Source organism: Stegodyphus dumicola, chromosome X2, assembly GCF_044657685.1.
Source record: "Stegodyphus dumicola isolate Sdum_Otavi_A_Nest chromosome X2, ASM4465768v1".
Classification (NCBI taxonomy): Eukaryota; Metazoa; Arthropoda; class Arachnida; order Araneae; family Eresidae; genus Stegodyphus; species Stegodyphus dumicola.
Window position 1 is genome coordinate 100,338,399 of NC_140781.1, and position 13,864 is coordinate 100,352,262.

Sequence of the window (13,864 nt, forward strand, 5' to 3'; positions counted from 1 at the left end):
AATTCTATGCGTTAGAAACGTGTTTTTAATATTTTGAGGGGGTTACTTTACTTTACTTTATACTATCATGCCATTTATTATCGAACTACTTAGAAAATGTTGTTGTACAAGGCATTACTGTTTCTAATTTATCTTCCACGAAGCCTGGTAAATAGTTAGTTTGCAGAGTGCTGCCGCTTTCTATAATAAAATAACTTTATTAAAGTCGTATTGCGGATAAACGGAAAAGTTTAAAATGAATAAATGCACTTTTAAATGATTTCAATCTTTATTTTTCCTTGTAAGGATTTTAAGCTTTACCAACGTTTATTTTATTTCACAACTTTACTGTCCCTCTTGTTTACCACTTCCGGTCAGAATAAACGTGGTTAGTTTTAGTATGCAAATTCACCTTGCAAACTGCTAAGTATTTAAGGTGTGGCTTTTAGCCAAGAAGGAGAGAGAGAGACTTTCTGCCACTTTATTTCACGCGCGCTTTTCAGTCGGTTGTTGTCCGCCTTTAAGGCCAAAATTTAGTCCCCTTGAAACTGAAGACGTATTGTAGTTTTCCGATATTCTGCGTACTATGTACGTGAAGATTAAAAGAGCAATTATCGCATTACTAGTCTTTGTAAAGCATTTGAGTTTAGTTCTTACTTAATTTAGTTAGTTTGTAGTTCTTATTTTTTACGTTTCAGACCATCAGTACTGACCTTTGTATACCGAAGTGCAGGAACAGCTGTAAATTGTGAAGAATAAAGAGTAGTTAAACCCTTCCCACTTGTGTTGTATCTTCTACACTTTCAGGAAAACAGTTTTTAGTAAACTCCCTGTTCTTAATCAGAGCTCCAGCATGTTTGCCGAAGCAATTGGAAGAAATATAAGTCCTGATACCCTTTTTTAATAATATAGCTGATTGCCAAAATTGAACATTTAATTTTTAACAGATACCCAATTCGCAATTGGGCAAATCATGGCATAACTGTAATTATTAAAACATTATTCTAATGTCTTGTATTACCTAACATGATACAGAATCCTTTAATTAAGCATTTTATTGGGAAAAAAACTCGCACATATCTACACTTGTAAACAGATCAAAATACAGCAGACTCTCAATCGGCATCTTATAATAACTGAAAAATCGTAAATTGTTTTTCCATTGTCGTCCAATCTCATATATATTTTTAAAATTTTGCTCATGATGAAGACTACGTAAATCAAAGGGAAACTAATTGGCTTGTTATATTGAAATTTTCTACATGATAAATGGCTGTTCTGTAAACCAAAATCATTATTATTACCATGCTTACATTAAATGTGTACTTAATCTCTACTGGTACCTTGTAGTAATTAAGTGTTTACCACCAGCAGTTCAAAAATGCATCATTTATGATGCATTTTTGAAAATGTTTAAATCTTTCTTCGGTTGTGCTTACTTTACGAATCTTCCGGCACATATGCTTGTACTTATAGATACTTAGAGAGTTACACTTGTAGGGATTTATATTTATTTTAATTAACCAGTTAAAGTTATATTTTCTTTCCTATAAGCCTTCATTCTCCTAATTGTCAATGCCAGAATATTTAAATTTGGTACCGCGCGTGAAGTAATGTAAATTTTACCTTGACGATAAAAGGTTTAAATACTGAGTTCTAGAAGAGAAAGTTAGAGAAGTGTGGGCAAGTACTGCACTTTGCTTTAAAGCGTGAGCTTCTGATTCTGTATTTATTGCTGGTTAAAGTGGCGTAACAGCTATTACTTTGCTGCCACTAGATGTCGACGCAGTTTTAGATAAGAGGATTACCTGAGCCTTGTAGAGTAATTCTACTGCTTGTTAATATTTTAGAATTTTTAGTTTAGTTCTTGTTATTTGAATTACCATCCGAGTGAGGCGTAGCGTGTTAGCGTCAAGTCTACGCATTGTGAATTTTAAAGAGTTAAAATAAAGGGTTGCTTTTACCCTTCTCCTGTGTGGTTTCTACACATACTTCAGCTGGCACATCAGAAGATAAACAAGTAGATATTACACACTAATTAAAATTTTAGATCTAATGCTCGTTTTACTTTATTTTATGTCATTTGACGGCTTATAATTGTGCTACACTTGAAACAGAATGGAATTATCACGATCTGTGGGAAACAGTGATTTACTCTAAGATTGTTAGATATTTTTCTTAACATATCACCAGCATATCGATTGTTTGATTCTAAGACCATGGCACTCCTATAAGCATCTTTAAATTACTATGCCGCACCCATATAATCCCCTCAAGTCACCCCAGTGTGGTGTCACGTACAGTTTGGGAAATATTATTCTAATTGGTGAAAGGATATAAAATTCAGTAGTCACCAGTAGAACCGATTAATGCAAAATGTATATCACTTGAACCGTTTAAAAATTTTATTAATCTATATTTTTATCAGTTTCTTAAAAATTCTAGAACGTTTATCACTTTATTAAAGTGACATTTTTAATTATTAATTAAAAAACTCTTCGACTGTATGCATATAAAGAGCACAAGAGAAATATTCATATATTTTTTGTATTTAGCTTTAAACGTAGGGACTTGAATTTCATGAGTACATTTTGATCTCACTTGAACTGAAATTATTGATGAATCAATTGACTTATTTGGTTTCAGTAAAACACATTCAAGGAAAGAGATGCTATTATGGAGAACTGCCTGAGGAAACGTGGATTCTGTTTCCATTACAAATATGGAAAACCAAGTTCAATGGAAAACAAGATTAGGTTTTTGCAACGCTGACGTCACTTACTTGCATAATTGGAAGAAAGAAGCCACAAAGAGGGTAGCTGCTTTTAATCAGACTAGGAGTCAGTGACGTCTCGCAACAGTAAACGTTATATATAGTGATCTTGGGTATACCACAAAAACGTCCGTGTAGCCAGCTCGGTAGTAAGGAGTAGAGTCCGATTTAAATACCACCGTTTAAAAAACAATCTTGTTACGCTTCCCCCTACTGATGAATTAAAAAGCGAACGATGAACGAATGCAAAGCAGTTAAAGGTGAAAGTGATGGAAATATTCGTTTACTTTCTTCAGCAAGGTTACTTACGAAGAATAAGTCTTAAAGGCTCAAAATTTGAGGTTTGAAATGAAACTGAATGTTATCCAAATTCTGAAATGTAGATTTAATATTGTAGGTTTCTTCACGTTGTCTGCATGCGCCATGTGAAGGAGAATCAATCATGACTAACATCTGTGCGACGGACTGAAAAGCATTTCAGGAAAACGAATGGTTAATCATGTTTATGCTCTAAAAGCAAAATTTTTATCTGGCACATCGCCACGAAAAGAACTTTATCTGAAAAAGTTTGAAAAGAGGGACTTTTCCGATAAGTTATGTGACAGAAAATAACAAAAAATTGCGTATAAAACCTCTTATTTAAAATATTATATATGGTCTACTGTCAAAAGATGAGAAACTTTCAACATTCTTTTAGCAACCCTATTTTAAAGCTATTTTTCAGTTATAAGTTTCGTTATTTCTCAATGGCATCATTGAGGAAACAGAATATACAGTTTTATCATTGTGCGCATAACACTCGTAAAAGCAGATAACAATGATGGTGTTTGTTACAGTATTTAATTAAACATAAATTGAATATCACCAATAATCCTGTAAGAAATAAAATATTATAGATCCCATCCAGTAAGAAATGCATTGAACTGCGTAGATGTATAATTAAAATGCTGCTATAAATATATTCTTGTACGTATATATCAGAGTTTTGATGTGAAAATGAAATGAATACGAATTATACAGCTGAACTACAAATATTTTTGTTCTGTTATGTACAAACATTTTATTAAAAAACTTCAAATAGGATTCAATCTTAGACCTATGTCGGTTATACGGAAACCATCCCGCAATCTGAGACTGATTGACAAAGATTTCAAATTCTTCACAAGACAAAAATATTCTGAATAAATAAATCACAATAAAGATTTCAAATATTATAACAATAAATCAATGTTTGAATATTTGAGTAATAATATTAAAATAACTGTAATCATATCGACCATTGAAATGATTATATCATGTATACTCTAAATAAATTGAATACATTGATATACTGTAATTAAATCGAATATGATTAGTATTAGTTAATAGTGACAGTAATTATTGTTATTGTCATTTTCGGTAAATAACTCTATTTTCTAAAATTTTAGATATTCTAAAATAAGCTTGATAATCGTAATAATATTTCAGTGTTAGTCTTAGGAATTGCTAATTGAAAGTTATTTTGCTCCTCCTGGTTTAAGTTTATTTATGGTCCTAATGTAAAATTGCTTTTGAGGCTTCATGAATAAGGAGACCATGAAATGAATTTTGACTAATTTTGTATTTTATATTTTCACGATTCTATTGAACTTCTAAATATTCGCAAAAATTAAAACGTGGCAGACCTCCAAGTAGACAATTTTAAAGCAAATACATTAGTGTTTTCCCCTAAGAAATTTTTATGCTTTCTTTTCTAGAAATGAAAAGCGAAAAGAGGTACTTAACTTTGTATAGCGTCATTAGGATGCTTTGAAGGAGGAGACGTGAAAAATGTGCAATACCCTCTCCGGGACTTGAACCTGCAGCTACCGTTACATCACAAAGTCAACAAACGCATGCTGGACGAAGAGAGAAAATACCTTATAACTTTCATAAATTAAAAGCGGTATAAAGTGCATAATATTGCCAACAAAACATTAAAAAGTATATTTTAAATGTGGCATTCACTAGTTATTTTACTCTGTATAAAATGTCGCTATTTGAAGCATAAATTCTGTTATAAAATGAGTACCGTATACTGTAATTAAATATATATAATAAGCGTATAAGTCGAGATATTTTGGACAAAAAAAAGACTTCAAAGTGGGGGGGGTCGACTTATACGTGGGGCCATAAAAAATTAAAAGAATCGGAAGTTCAAAAATTTCTCTATATAATGCAGTTTATAAATGTAGTACTTAAAAATATTTTTTTTTGGAGTTTCTCGATCGATTTCGGAAGTGGGGGGTCGACTTATACGCGGGTTTCTTATTTTCTACGAATTTTTTATGTCGAAGTCGACTTATACTCGGTATCGACTTATACGCGGGTATATACGGTAGCTATCAGTCTCTGGTAATATAGCAACAAAGTATTACCCAATATAATCCCTTTTTAAGTGTATGTTGGTAGTTCAGTGTACCATTACAACCATAATTAGTCCATACGAAAAGTAATCGCCGTCTCTTTGAACGATCAGTAATTACTTAGAATACGAAATACTTCTTATTAAAAAGTTAGAGAACATAATTGATACTTCAAAAACGTTTCTTTAATTTCTTTGCAAAATTCGCTCAGATCGGTTAAGTGAACGGCTGCTCGTCCCAGACCAAAGCGGGTGGATGCCAGGACACTCACTCTAAACTATAACCTTTCTCGTTATTTAATTTCAAACTAATTTGTATTTGTGTAGGGTAATGAAAAAAAAATAGAATACATTGGAAAATATGTCTTAAACATTTAGACGCAAGGGGGATTTTTTAAGTTAGAAGAAGGCTACTCAGCAGGTTCAGTATAAATAATTTTATCTATAAATTTTAACATTAGACCGAGTCCACGGAAAGGCAGATTAGTGGGCTTTGGACATCTTACAGATGACATTACGACTTTTAACTCCCAATTTTGAAGGAGAATCCTCGAGATACTTATCCAAGGATCTTCCAATCCTCTTTCCCTACTACCAAACCACGTTCGCGCACCGTGTATTTTAAGTGCCCCCATGCTCCAAAGACTCTATATCTGGGTTCTCAAGCAGTTCTTGGAACTCAGGGTAGAATTCTTCCCTAGGAGGAATTTTATCGCTTCATGGGGGAATCCCTGAAACAGAGATCAGGGGATTAGAAGCAGAACAAAAGATAAAATGCATGTCGGCGAATTGCGAGTTTGTTGTAGAGGTACCGGTCATTTGAAATTCACTCAGGGAATGATGACGCACGCCACCAGAATGCTTCTCCTGCTGCTAAACAGCGTCCTATAGTATTTCAAGGGATCAATTCCCCATACACTTTCCATTTTAACTTTTGCTTACTTCAGTCCTCTTTACCTGCGCTTACATTTTTGCCAAATATTCTGGAATCATAAAATCAATAAATAAACAATCTTGTATTTGGCGTAGATATAGACAAAATACACAATCCATTTCGATGGCAATAGATCCCTCTTCATCAGGAGCAAAGTAATTTAAAAGATTAGAAAGCAGCGGGCTTAACGTTCATATTTATATCCTACTGCAGTAAAGCGAACAAGAAGGTAGCGCCCTCTATCTGTAAAATTACCCACGAAAACTGAAAATTTCTATTAACGTAATGTATTCCTCCTGCTGCTTTCCAGATTTGCAAATTTCTTTGCTGCTGATGAAGAGGGACTTGTTTGTCCTCGATACCCATAGAGGTTTTTGTCTGGATCTACAATTACACGGTTGTTTCTTTACTAATTCTAAATTTTACTTTGGCATATTTCCTTTCTAATTTAATTTTGGAATCATCTTGTGTATATAAAATATCATATAAAGGGACTACGGAAATTGATTTGGCAAAGATAAAGTTATAAGTAACGCAATAATACCAAATGTATGCAGCTTGTAGAAAATGCAACAATATTAAACAATTTTAATTTACAAATTTTATTGCACACTCATTGATGTATTTCGTGCACATTGTGTATTTTATTATTCTTCTGTTATTCTGAAGTTTATTTTTGCCGAATTGATTTCCGCTTGTCAGTTTAGATTGCATGGTTCTACTCGGGTTATATTTATTTGCATTGTTATATACGAATTCGCTTTACTTTTATTGTCTTTACCTGAGACACAACCGTTTAGTATTAATCTATTAATTTTTAGCCCACCAGCGGCCGAGCGGTAAAGTCGCTGAACACTGGTAGTTCGGTCCGAGGTTCGAATCCCGCGAACGGGCTGGCTGCATGGGTGTTTTCGTGGTTTTCCCCATGTGCAACGTGTATACGAGCCAGTTTCCCTTAGAAAGTCCTCCACAAAGGCATACCTCCTCTTAGGCAGATAGCCCTCGAGGCTTTGCCCTAATACACACACACACACACACACTATTAATTTTTAGTAGCATAATACAGATATATATATATATCGTTATATTATGAATTACAGATATATATACATATGCATATATAAATATATGTACATGAATTTCATATGTCTGTTATGAATTTCAGATTAGCAAATATTGGTTTTAGCCCAATATATTTTTTTGAATTTCAATGTACATAATGTAAAGTTCTATGTTTTTTTTTTAAATTTTGGCACTATGTAATGTTTTATTCTTTTTTCCAAGTGTTTCGAAAATGTGTAGGGAAAATTCTGTGGTACATATGAGATTCGAGGTTTCGGTTTTATATGAAATTTAAAGTCTTTAATAAAAATTTGATGAAATCCTTTTACGGTTTTTGATCTCAAATGGACCAGGAGAACGAAACCTATTAATCGAGTTTTATGGAGCTTTAATTCATTTTCCCCTGATGAGTTCTGAATTTGAGTTTAAATAAGAGGAGATTAATTTCTATTTGTATAATTTTGTATATTTTTCCCTTTCGCATTTTTATTTCTCGAGAATGTTCTACTATGAATTCTTTCTTTAATTGGATTAGTTTTGATATTGTGTTAAACCTCTTATATACGGTTGCAATTATGATATTATAGAGGAATTACCTTGCTTTTATTCTAGTTTACTAATTAATTTAGATGCTTTAAGTTTGTTCTACGTCAATCCTGCAGCTAAAGCGCAGGACGGGTTTAAAATAATTTTTTCTAATTTTTAATTCGAATTTTAGCCCATTTATATATTTCTTTATATATAATTTAAGAAAGGAGAACAAACTAAAATAGACCTTTGTGGTCAAGATTTCTATTCAAATGTTTAAAGCTTGTCTTAACTTTTATCAACATATTACTTCCAATTTGATTTGAGTTTTAAATTTGCTTATTATTTGTAAGTATTCTAGTGATAATTTCATTTATCTTGTATTTACACTTTTCATTGCACTTTATTTTAATTTGTGTTAAAAGTTTTCACTGGAACCACAGTATCACTACGACTTTTAAGCAAAAGTATGAAGAATTTTCTTTTTACCTTTATATATATATATATATATATATATATATATATATATATACTCGTATATATATATATATAGAGAGAGAGAGAGAGAGAGATAGACTTACAATCATGCACATATGCAATAAGACCTTATAGTTTATTGAACGTGTTACTGAATTTCAGAAAATTTCTTTTATTTTATCTGACATACATAGCCGACAACTAATAATATATCTCCTTTGATTAAGTTCTAGGCTGAGTTATATCAAACTTAGATTTCTGTTAAATTAAAAGAAAGAAGTATTTCCACTTTTTATTTCCTAAATGAATGGAGTTTAACGATCATTTGCTATTTGAAAATCATTTATAACGCCATTAAAGTATTTCGAAGCACATTTCCATGCGGATCAGTTCTTTAGGTGTTCATGCAACTCGAAATAGGTTCGCAAACATTTTTAATCTTCATCTTGTATGTAATTAGTGATTGATCTCTGCAGAAACTGGCGATTAAATACAGATCAACCATTTTCGACTGACGCGTATTTAAAAGTCCAATTAGCGTTGAAGGAGCCTAACCTCTTAGATTTCGGAGAAATAAGGCTACAGCTTCTCGAGTTATCTTGTCATCTAACTCTGATTTATTTGTTGAGGAAGATTCTACGTTCAATTAATAACACCGGAACTGTTATTTTCAACAACTTTCAGCGAACTTTTGTAATTATACCAATGGGAAATTCATTTCATTGATGGAAAGTAGAAGACGCGAGTTGAAATGATTGCTGGATCAAGAAGCTGCAATTGCAATAAATCTGCTTTTCTGATCTTTTTTATGGTTCAGTTAACAGATACATAACGCGTCAGTAGCTATAAAATGTTGAACAAGAGTGCAGAAAGCAAGTGCAATTACCGGAAAGTGTTTTCCCTTCAACTTATTTTAAGGGTAAATTTCTGAAAATTACTTTACGTATATGTGTAATGTATTTTCTAACTTCTAAGAAGAAATTGTGAATGCATTAGTGTTTCTAATATTAGTCTAACAGATTAACGTTTCATTTGTTGTTGTTGTCTTGTTCATGCATTTTATGGAAGAATGGTTGCCAGAGTCTCAAGGAGGTTGGACTTCTATTTCCAACCCAATTTTAAGGAAGATCACCCCGGGGGAGGAGGTCCGAGGGTCTCCCACCCCTTTTCCCTACCACCAAACACCACAAGAGAACTTTCTGCTGGCTATATATTTAGAGTAACCGCATGCCGCAAAGACACTGTACGTTTAGAAATACCTATGCCTTCTCCGTGATTCAGACCCGGGCCTTTCAGTAATGCAGCAAGCTGCTCTAACCATTATACTGTCTGGGAGGAAACGTTTTAGTATTAGAAAAGTATTAGTGAAGATAGTAAAGTGACTAATTATAAGTCAAATACCTTTACCACACATATGCAAAAGTCAGATATAATAATAAAAGCAAATAATAACGAAACATTTTTAAATATAGTATAACTAGAGATTTTTATTTATTAACAAATAAAACTCAAGTCAATATTAACTAGCGATCCATAATTTTACAGTCGTTACGCATAATAATACTTTTTTAAAACAAGGGTTGAAGGTGCATACATGTACATAAGCTTATAACTAACTGTTTACTTGGATTTTCTACAAAATGCTCGTTCATTCAGTGAATATTGGAGCAGAGATATTGCAAAGTTGGTTCAAGACATAGAATCTTATAAACGCATGTTACTAAAGTCCATTATTTTAGAACAGGCATTTCAATGCCGTGCTTTGAAACCATGATCTGGCTTTGTAAGCATATTCTGGCATGCTTTGTAACCGTCTTCTGGCATCTTTGTAACCATGTTAACGACTGCTACAGAAGATAGTAAGACCTCTAATTTTCTAAAATCACCTTATTCCCTCTGTTCAGTGATGATGATCCACATTACAATCGTAAATGAGGTACTGGTCGCTGATTCATCATGCTTAAGTACTAGCAAATTAGAACTTGTTATAGTCCGATGTAATACAATCGATACATAAACAAACGTTTTCTTAATTTTCATTTAAACTTACCCTAAGTATTTAAATTCTGAATGATGGTAAAAGATGAAAATTAATTATTCAGAACCTGAATTTGAAGTAACATAACGAGGCAGATGGTTTAAAACTTGCAGGAGTAAGAGAAAAGAAAGTGAAAGAATATATACTCTAATGATCTTAAAGTTAACAAGTGTAAAACAGTATTTGTTAAAATTTTAATTCTAGTACATATCGCATTCTTTTAAATAGTTTGAAATTTAGTATGTTATACTAATCTCTCTCAAATTATATTAAGTGAAATCCATGATTACCGAAAACGAAGCCAAAACAAATCTTAAATCCTCGTATCTTATTGAATGTAGTATAAAAAGTGAGAGAAGGTCAGAATAGATATAGAAACGTATGGTAGTAATTTAACAACTATCTATTATTAATTTGTTTCATACTAAGAATTATCAAGTTTCATAGGAATCTATGCAATTTAGTATCGAAATACGGGCTTAAAGAAATACTGAATGTATGTATTTGCTTCAACGAAATATAAACATCGAGAGAATTGTCAGCGTCAAAGTTTATAATAAAGTCAGGGTGCAGTAGGATTTTTGAGTGTCTCCCAACTTATATCCTAAAACAAGTGAGTAGAAACATGAAGAATTTTAAAACAAGAGACAGCTAAAATATTCCTGGAAAGGGAGATACAAAATGTTTCACCTCATTGTGTGAAACCGACAGAAAATAATAATTATATATGAAATTGTAATGCACTTCCAATCGAGTGAATCTTTTTATGGATACTTCATGTGGAAAATATTAGCAAAGTTCAGAGACTGATACTGAATTCGATCTTAAATACCAATCAATACGTGGATGCAAACGGACTCTGAGAAGCTGGAAATTAGGACACGTCTGGTATATACAGTTAAAACTTTATCGACGGTTGACAAAAATAGCACTGTAGACACTTCCATAATTTTCTATGCGCTATACGTGTGAAATGGAATTTTTATCATTCCTAGAAATTGCTTAAATGCACGTCATGTCTTATTCATAGTTCTTTCCAAGAAGAACTGTCGTACTGAACTACGAACTGAATTTTGTAATAATTAATTAACTAACATTTTCTCCATTTTCTCTGTATTCCATTTTTTCAATCTTAAATCTATCGTTTTAAGTTTGCCTCATAAAACCACATATTGAGTGTCCAGTACCATTCAGTAGTATGTCTGAAAGTTAAACGTTCTACGGAAGTTTCGTCCAAAACATAGCAAATGAGGAAAATACGTAACATTTTCTTTTGCGCATACTTGAGATAAAATCTCTCTAATCGACAATGTATCCGAAATCATTCGTTATTGCGAACATTCTAAGCATTCATTGATTTTTCCACATGAAAAACAATCATGGAGGCATTTAACGCCAACATCTTTGTTTTTCTTAATCACTAGTCATTTATTATTATTACAGTTCTAAGATACTCATTGCTGAACAACATAATTAATATAATCAGCGATAAATGACACAACTGTTCAGAAATAGTTGTTATAGAAAATAAAGTATCACATTTGAAAAAACTGAAAAACGTATATCTTGATCAAATATGCTTCATAGTTCTCTTCATTTTGCACTTATTAATTTTATCTCTTATAGGCGATCTGTTATCTACATCACCAGCAGAGGCTGCTTTTCATCGAAGCATTAGAGATATACCTTTACTGATCGGTAAGTTCATTTTCTAGTCTATCGTAAAATTTTCATTTGAATGGCTACTAGATTTCTTTAAATATTACTATCTTTGTTTAGAATACTCCATTTAACTGACAGCCAATGAAATTGTATACTCTGAGTTACAGAATTCACATGTGAGATCCTTTGACTGGAAGTTATAAAATTCTGCATAAAGGGACAAGCTTGTTCTCTGTAAAAATTAACAGATAACGACATTTAAAGGTTATATATTCTTCAAAATTGAGAATTTCAAAATAATTCCTATGTGTACTGAAAATGATAAATAATCTTTTCAATAGTTAGTGTTACTGTTCAAAAGCTTTTTCAGTAAAGTCTTATTTACGCATGGTACCCAGTAGCGGTAGCAGTTGAAACCTAGCTTAAATTTACTTGCAGCGAAATAAATTGTCTGACAGAATCGCTCTCGCCTTTCTGCTATAATAGTTCGCCAGCGACTGAGGGGTAAAGTCGCTGAACACTGGTAATTCGTTCCACGGTTCGAACTCGGTGAACGGGCTGTCTGTATGGGCGTGTTCGTGGTTTTCCGCATATGTAACGAGTGTACGATCCAGTTTCCCTTAGAAAGCCCTTCCCTTAGGCAAATAGCCCTCAAGTGCTTTGCCATAATCCGATAAACCAAACCAACCAACTTATTGCAATAATAACGCAACTGATAACCACTTTTGATAAGAAAGCATACCCCGAAGTCATTTTCCTTTAAGTAGAAAGTTCCTGTTCCTTTACTAATCTAAATTACTTGCTTACATACAAAGAGAGAGAGAGAGACACATAGACAAACACAATTATACAGATATATCAAATTTTAGTTTTAATAATGAAATCAAAAATTAAATCAGGAAACAATCTAGCAGTAAGTACACACATTAAAAACTGAAAAAAAAATCAATATAGAGTACATAATAGAATTAATATAAAAAATTAATATAAATGAAAATTCTTTAGCCTTATTCAAGGAGCACCCAAAGAATTTTCGATAGAGGCACGTTTCTGAATTATGTCTGGATGATTGTAAATTCTTGAAATAATTCAAAATAAGTAATTAAAAAGTGCAAAATGAAAATTAATTAAATAAAAATTATTAATTAAAAAAATTAAACATTTATAAGGATATTACTTAAATTAACCAGGTTGTATGATTTCGGTCTTTACTATAACTTCTCCTTTTCGTATTCTTCATTCGAATGCGAATGAGGATGCCAGCATTTAAACTGAGGTTTGGGGAGTTTTAAGACAGAGGATATTTTTGGCTTTGTGCGCACGCTACATATTTATTTCCTGCAGCCTCTGATAGTTGTAATTATTCGGTTTTGGGTTATACCGCTGCCGAGACTTTAATTTTGACATTCCGGTATAAATACTTAGCCAGCATCGAGTAATATGAAACTGTGTAGTTTTCGCCTACCGTACAACGTTTAACTTAAATTTGACTGTTCTGTTCAGGTACATCGCCACGAGTTGCGGCTGACGTTGTTAGCACAAGAAAGTGCGTTTATGTTTTAAATTCTATTTAAATAAAAAGGTTACTTAAAACCTTCCAACGACTTGTAGTTATTTCAGACATAACGATAAACCGCTTTACGTCTGTTGGGGTTACTAGACTAGTTAGGGTTACCAATTCCAGATGAAGTAAAACTCCACACATTTTTTTATTTGAATTAATCATCGAGATATAATATACTCTTACCGATTTTTTTACTGCAAAAATGAACATTGTAAGATTCTAGTTAAATTGACTGTCTTTGGCAAGTTCGCTGACTTCTAAAAAGGCTAGAGTAACAAGTCCTAAGAAGAGTTAAAATACCCTTTTATTTAACTCAAGAATATTTCCCGTTGGCTTCTCTCAGGTTTACAGCAAAACCTCCACTTGGGCTTAAGATAAAACTAAGAAACTGAACTAGTGGTAACTAACTAAGTCTAACCGAATCTGCATAGAAATATGTAACAGGGTAGGCCCTTCATTAAAAC

General features: G+C 32.5%; 1 protein-coding gene across 2 annotated transcripts in view; it reads left to right on the forward strand.

Moving 5' to 3' along the window:
• Positions 1-13,864, forward strand: part of LOC118187840 (uncharacterized) — a 279,238-nt gene that overhangs the window by 189,142 nt on the left and 76,232 nt on the right. For both annotated transcript variants that reach the window (XM_085808803.1, XM_085808802.1), the window contains one exon: positions 11,801-11,872. In XM_085808803.1, the coding sequence (XP_085664929.1) occupies positions 11,801-11,872 (72 nt within the window). The remainder of the gene's footprint in view (positions 1-11,800; positions 11,873-13,864) is intronic.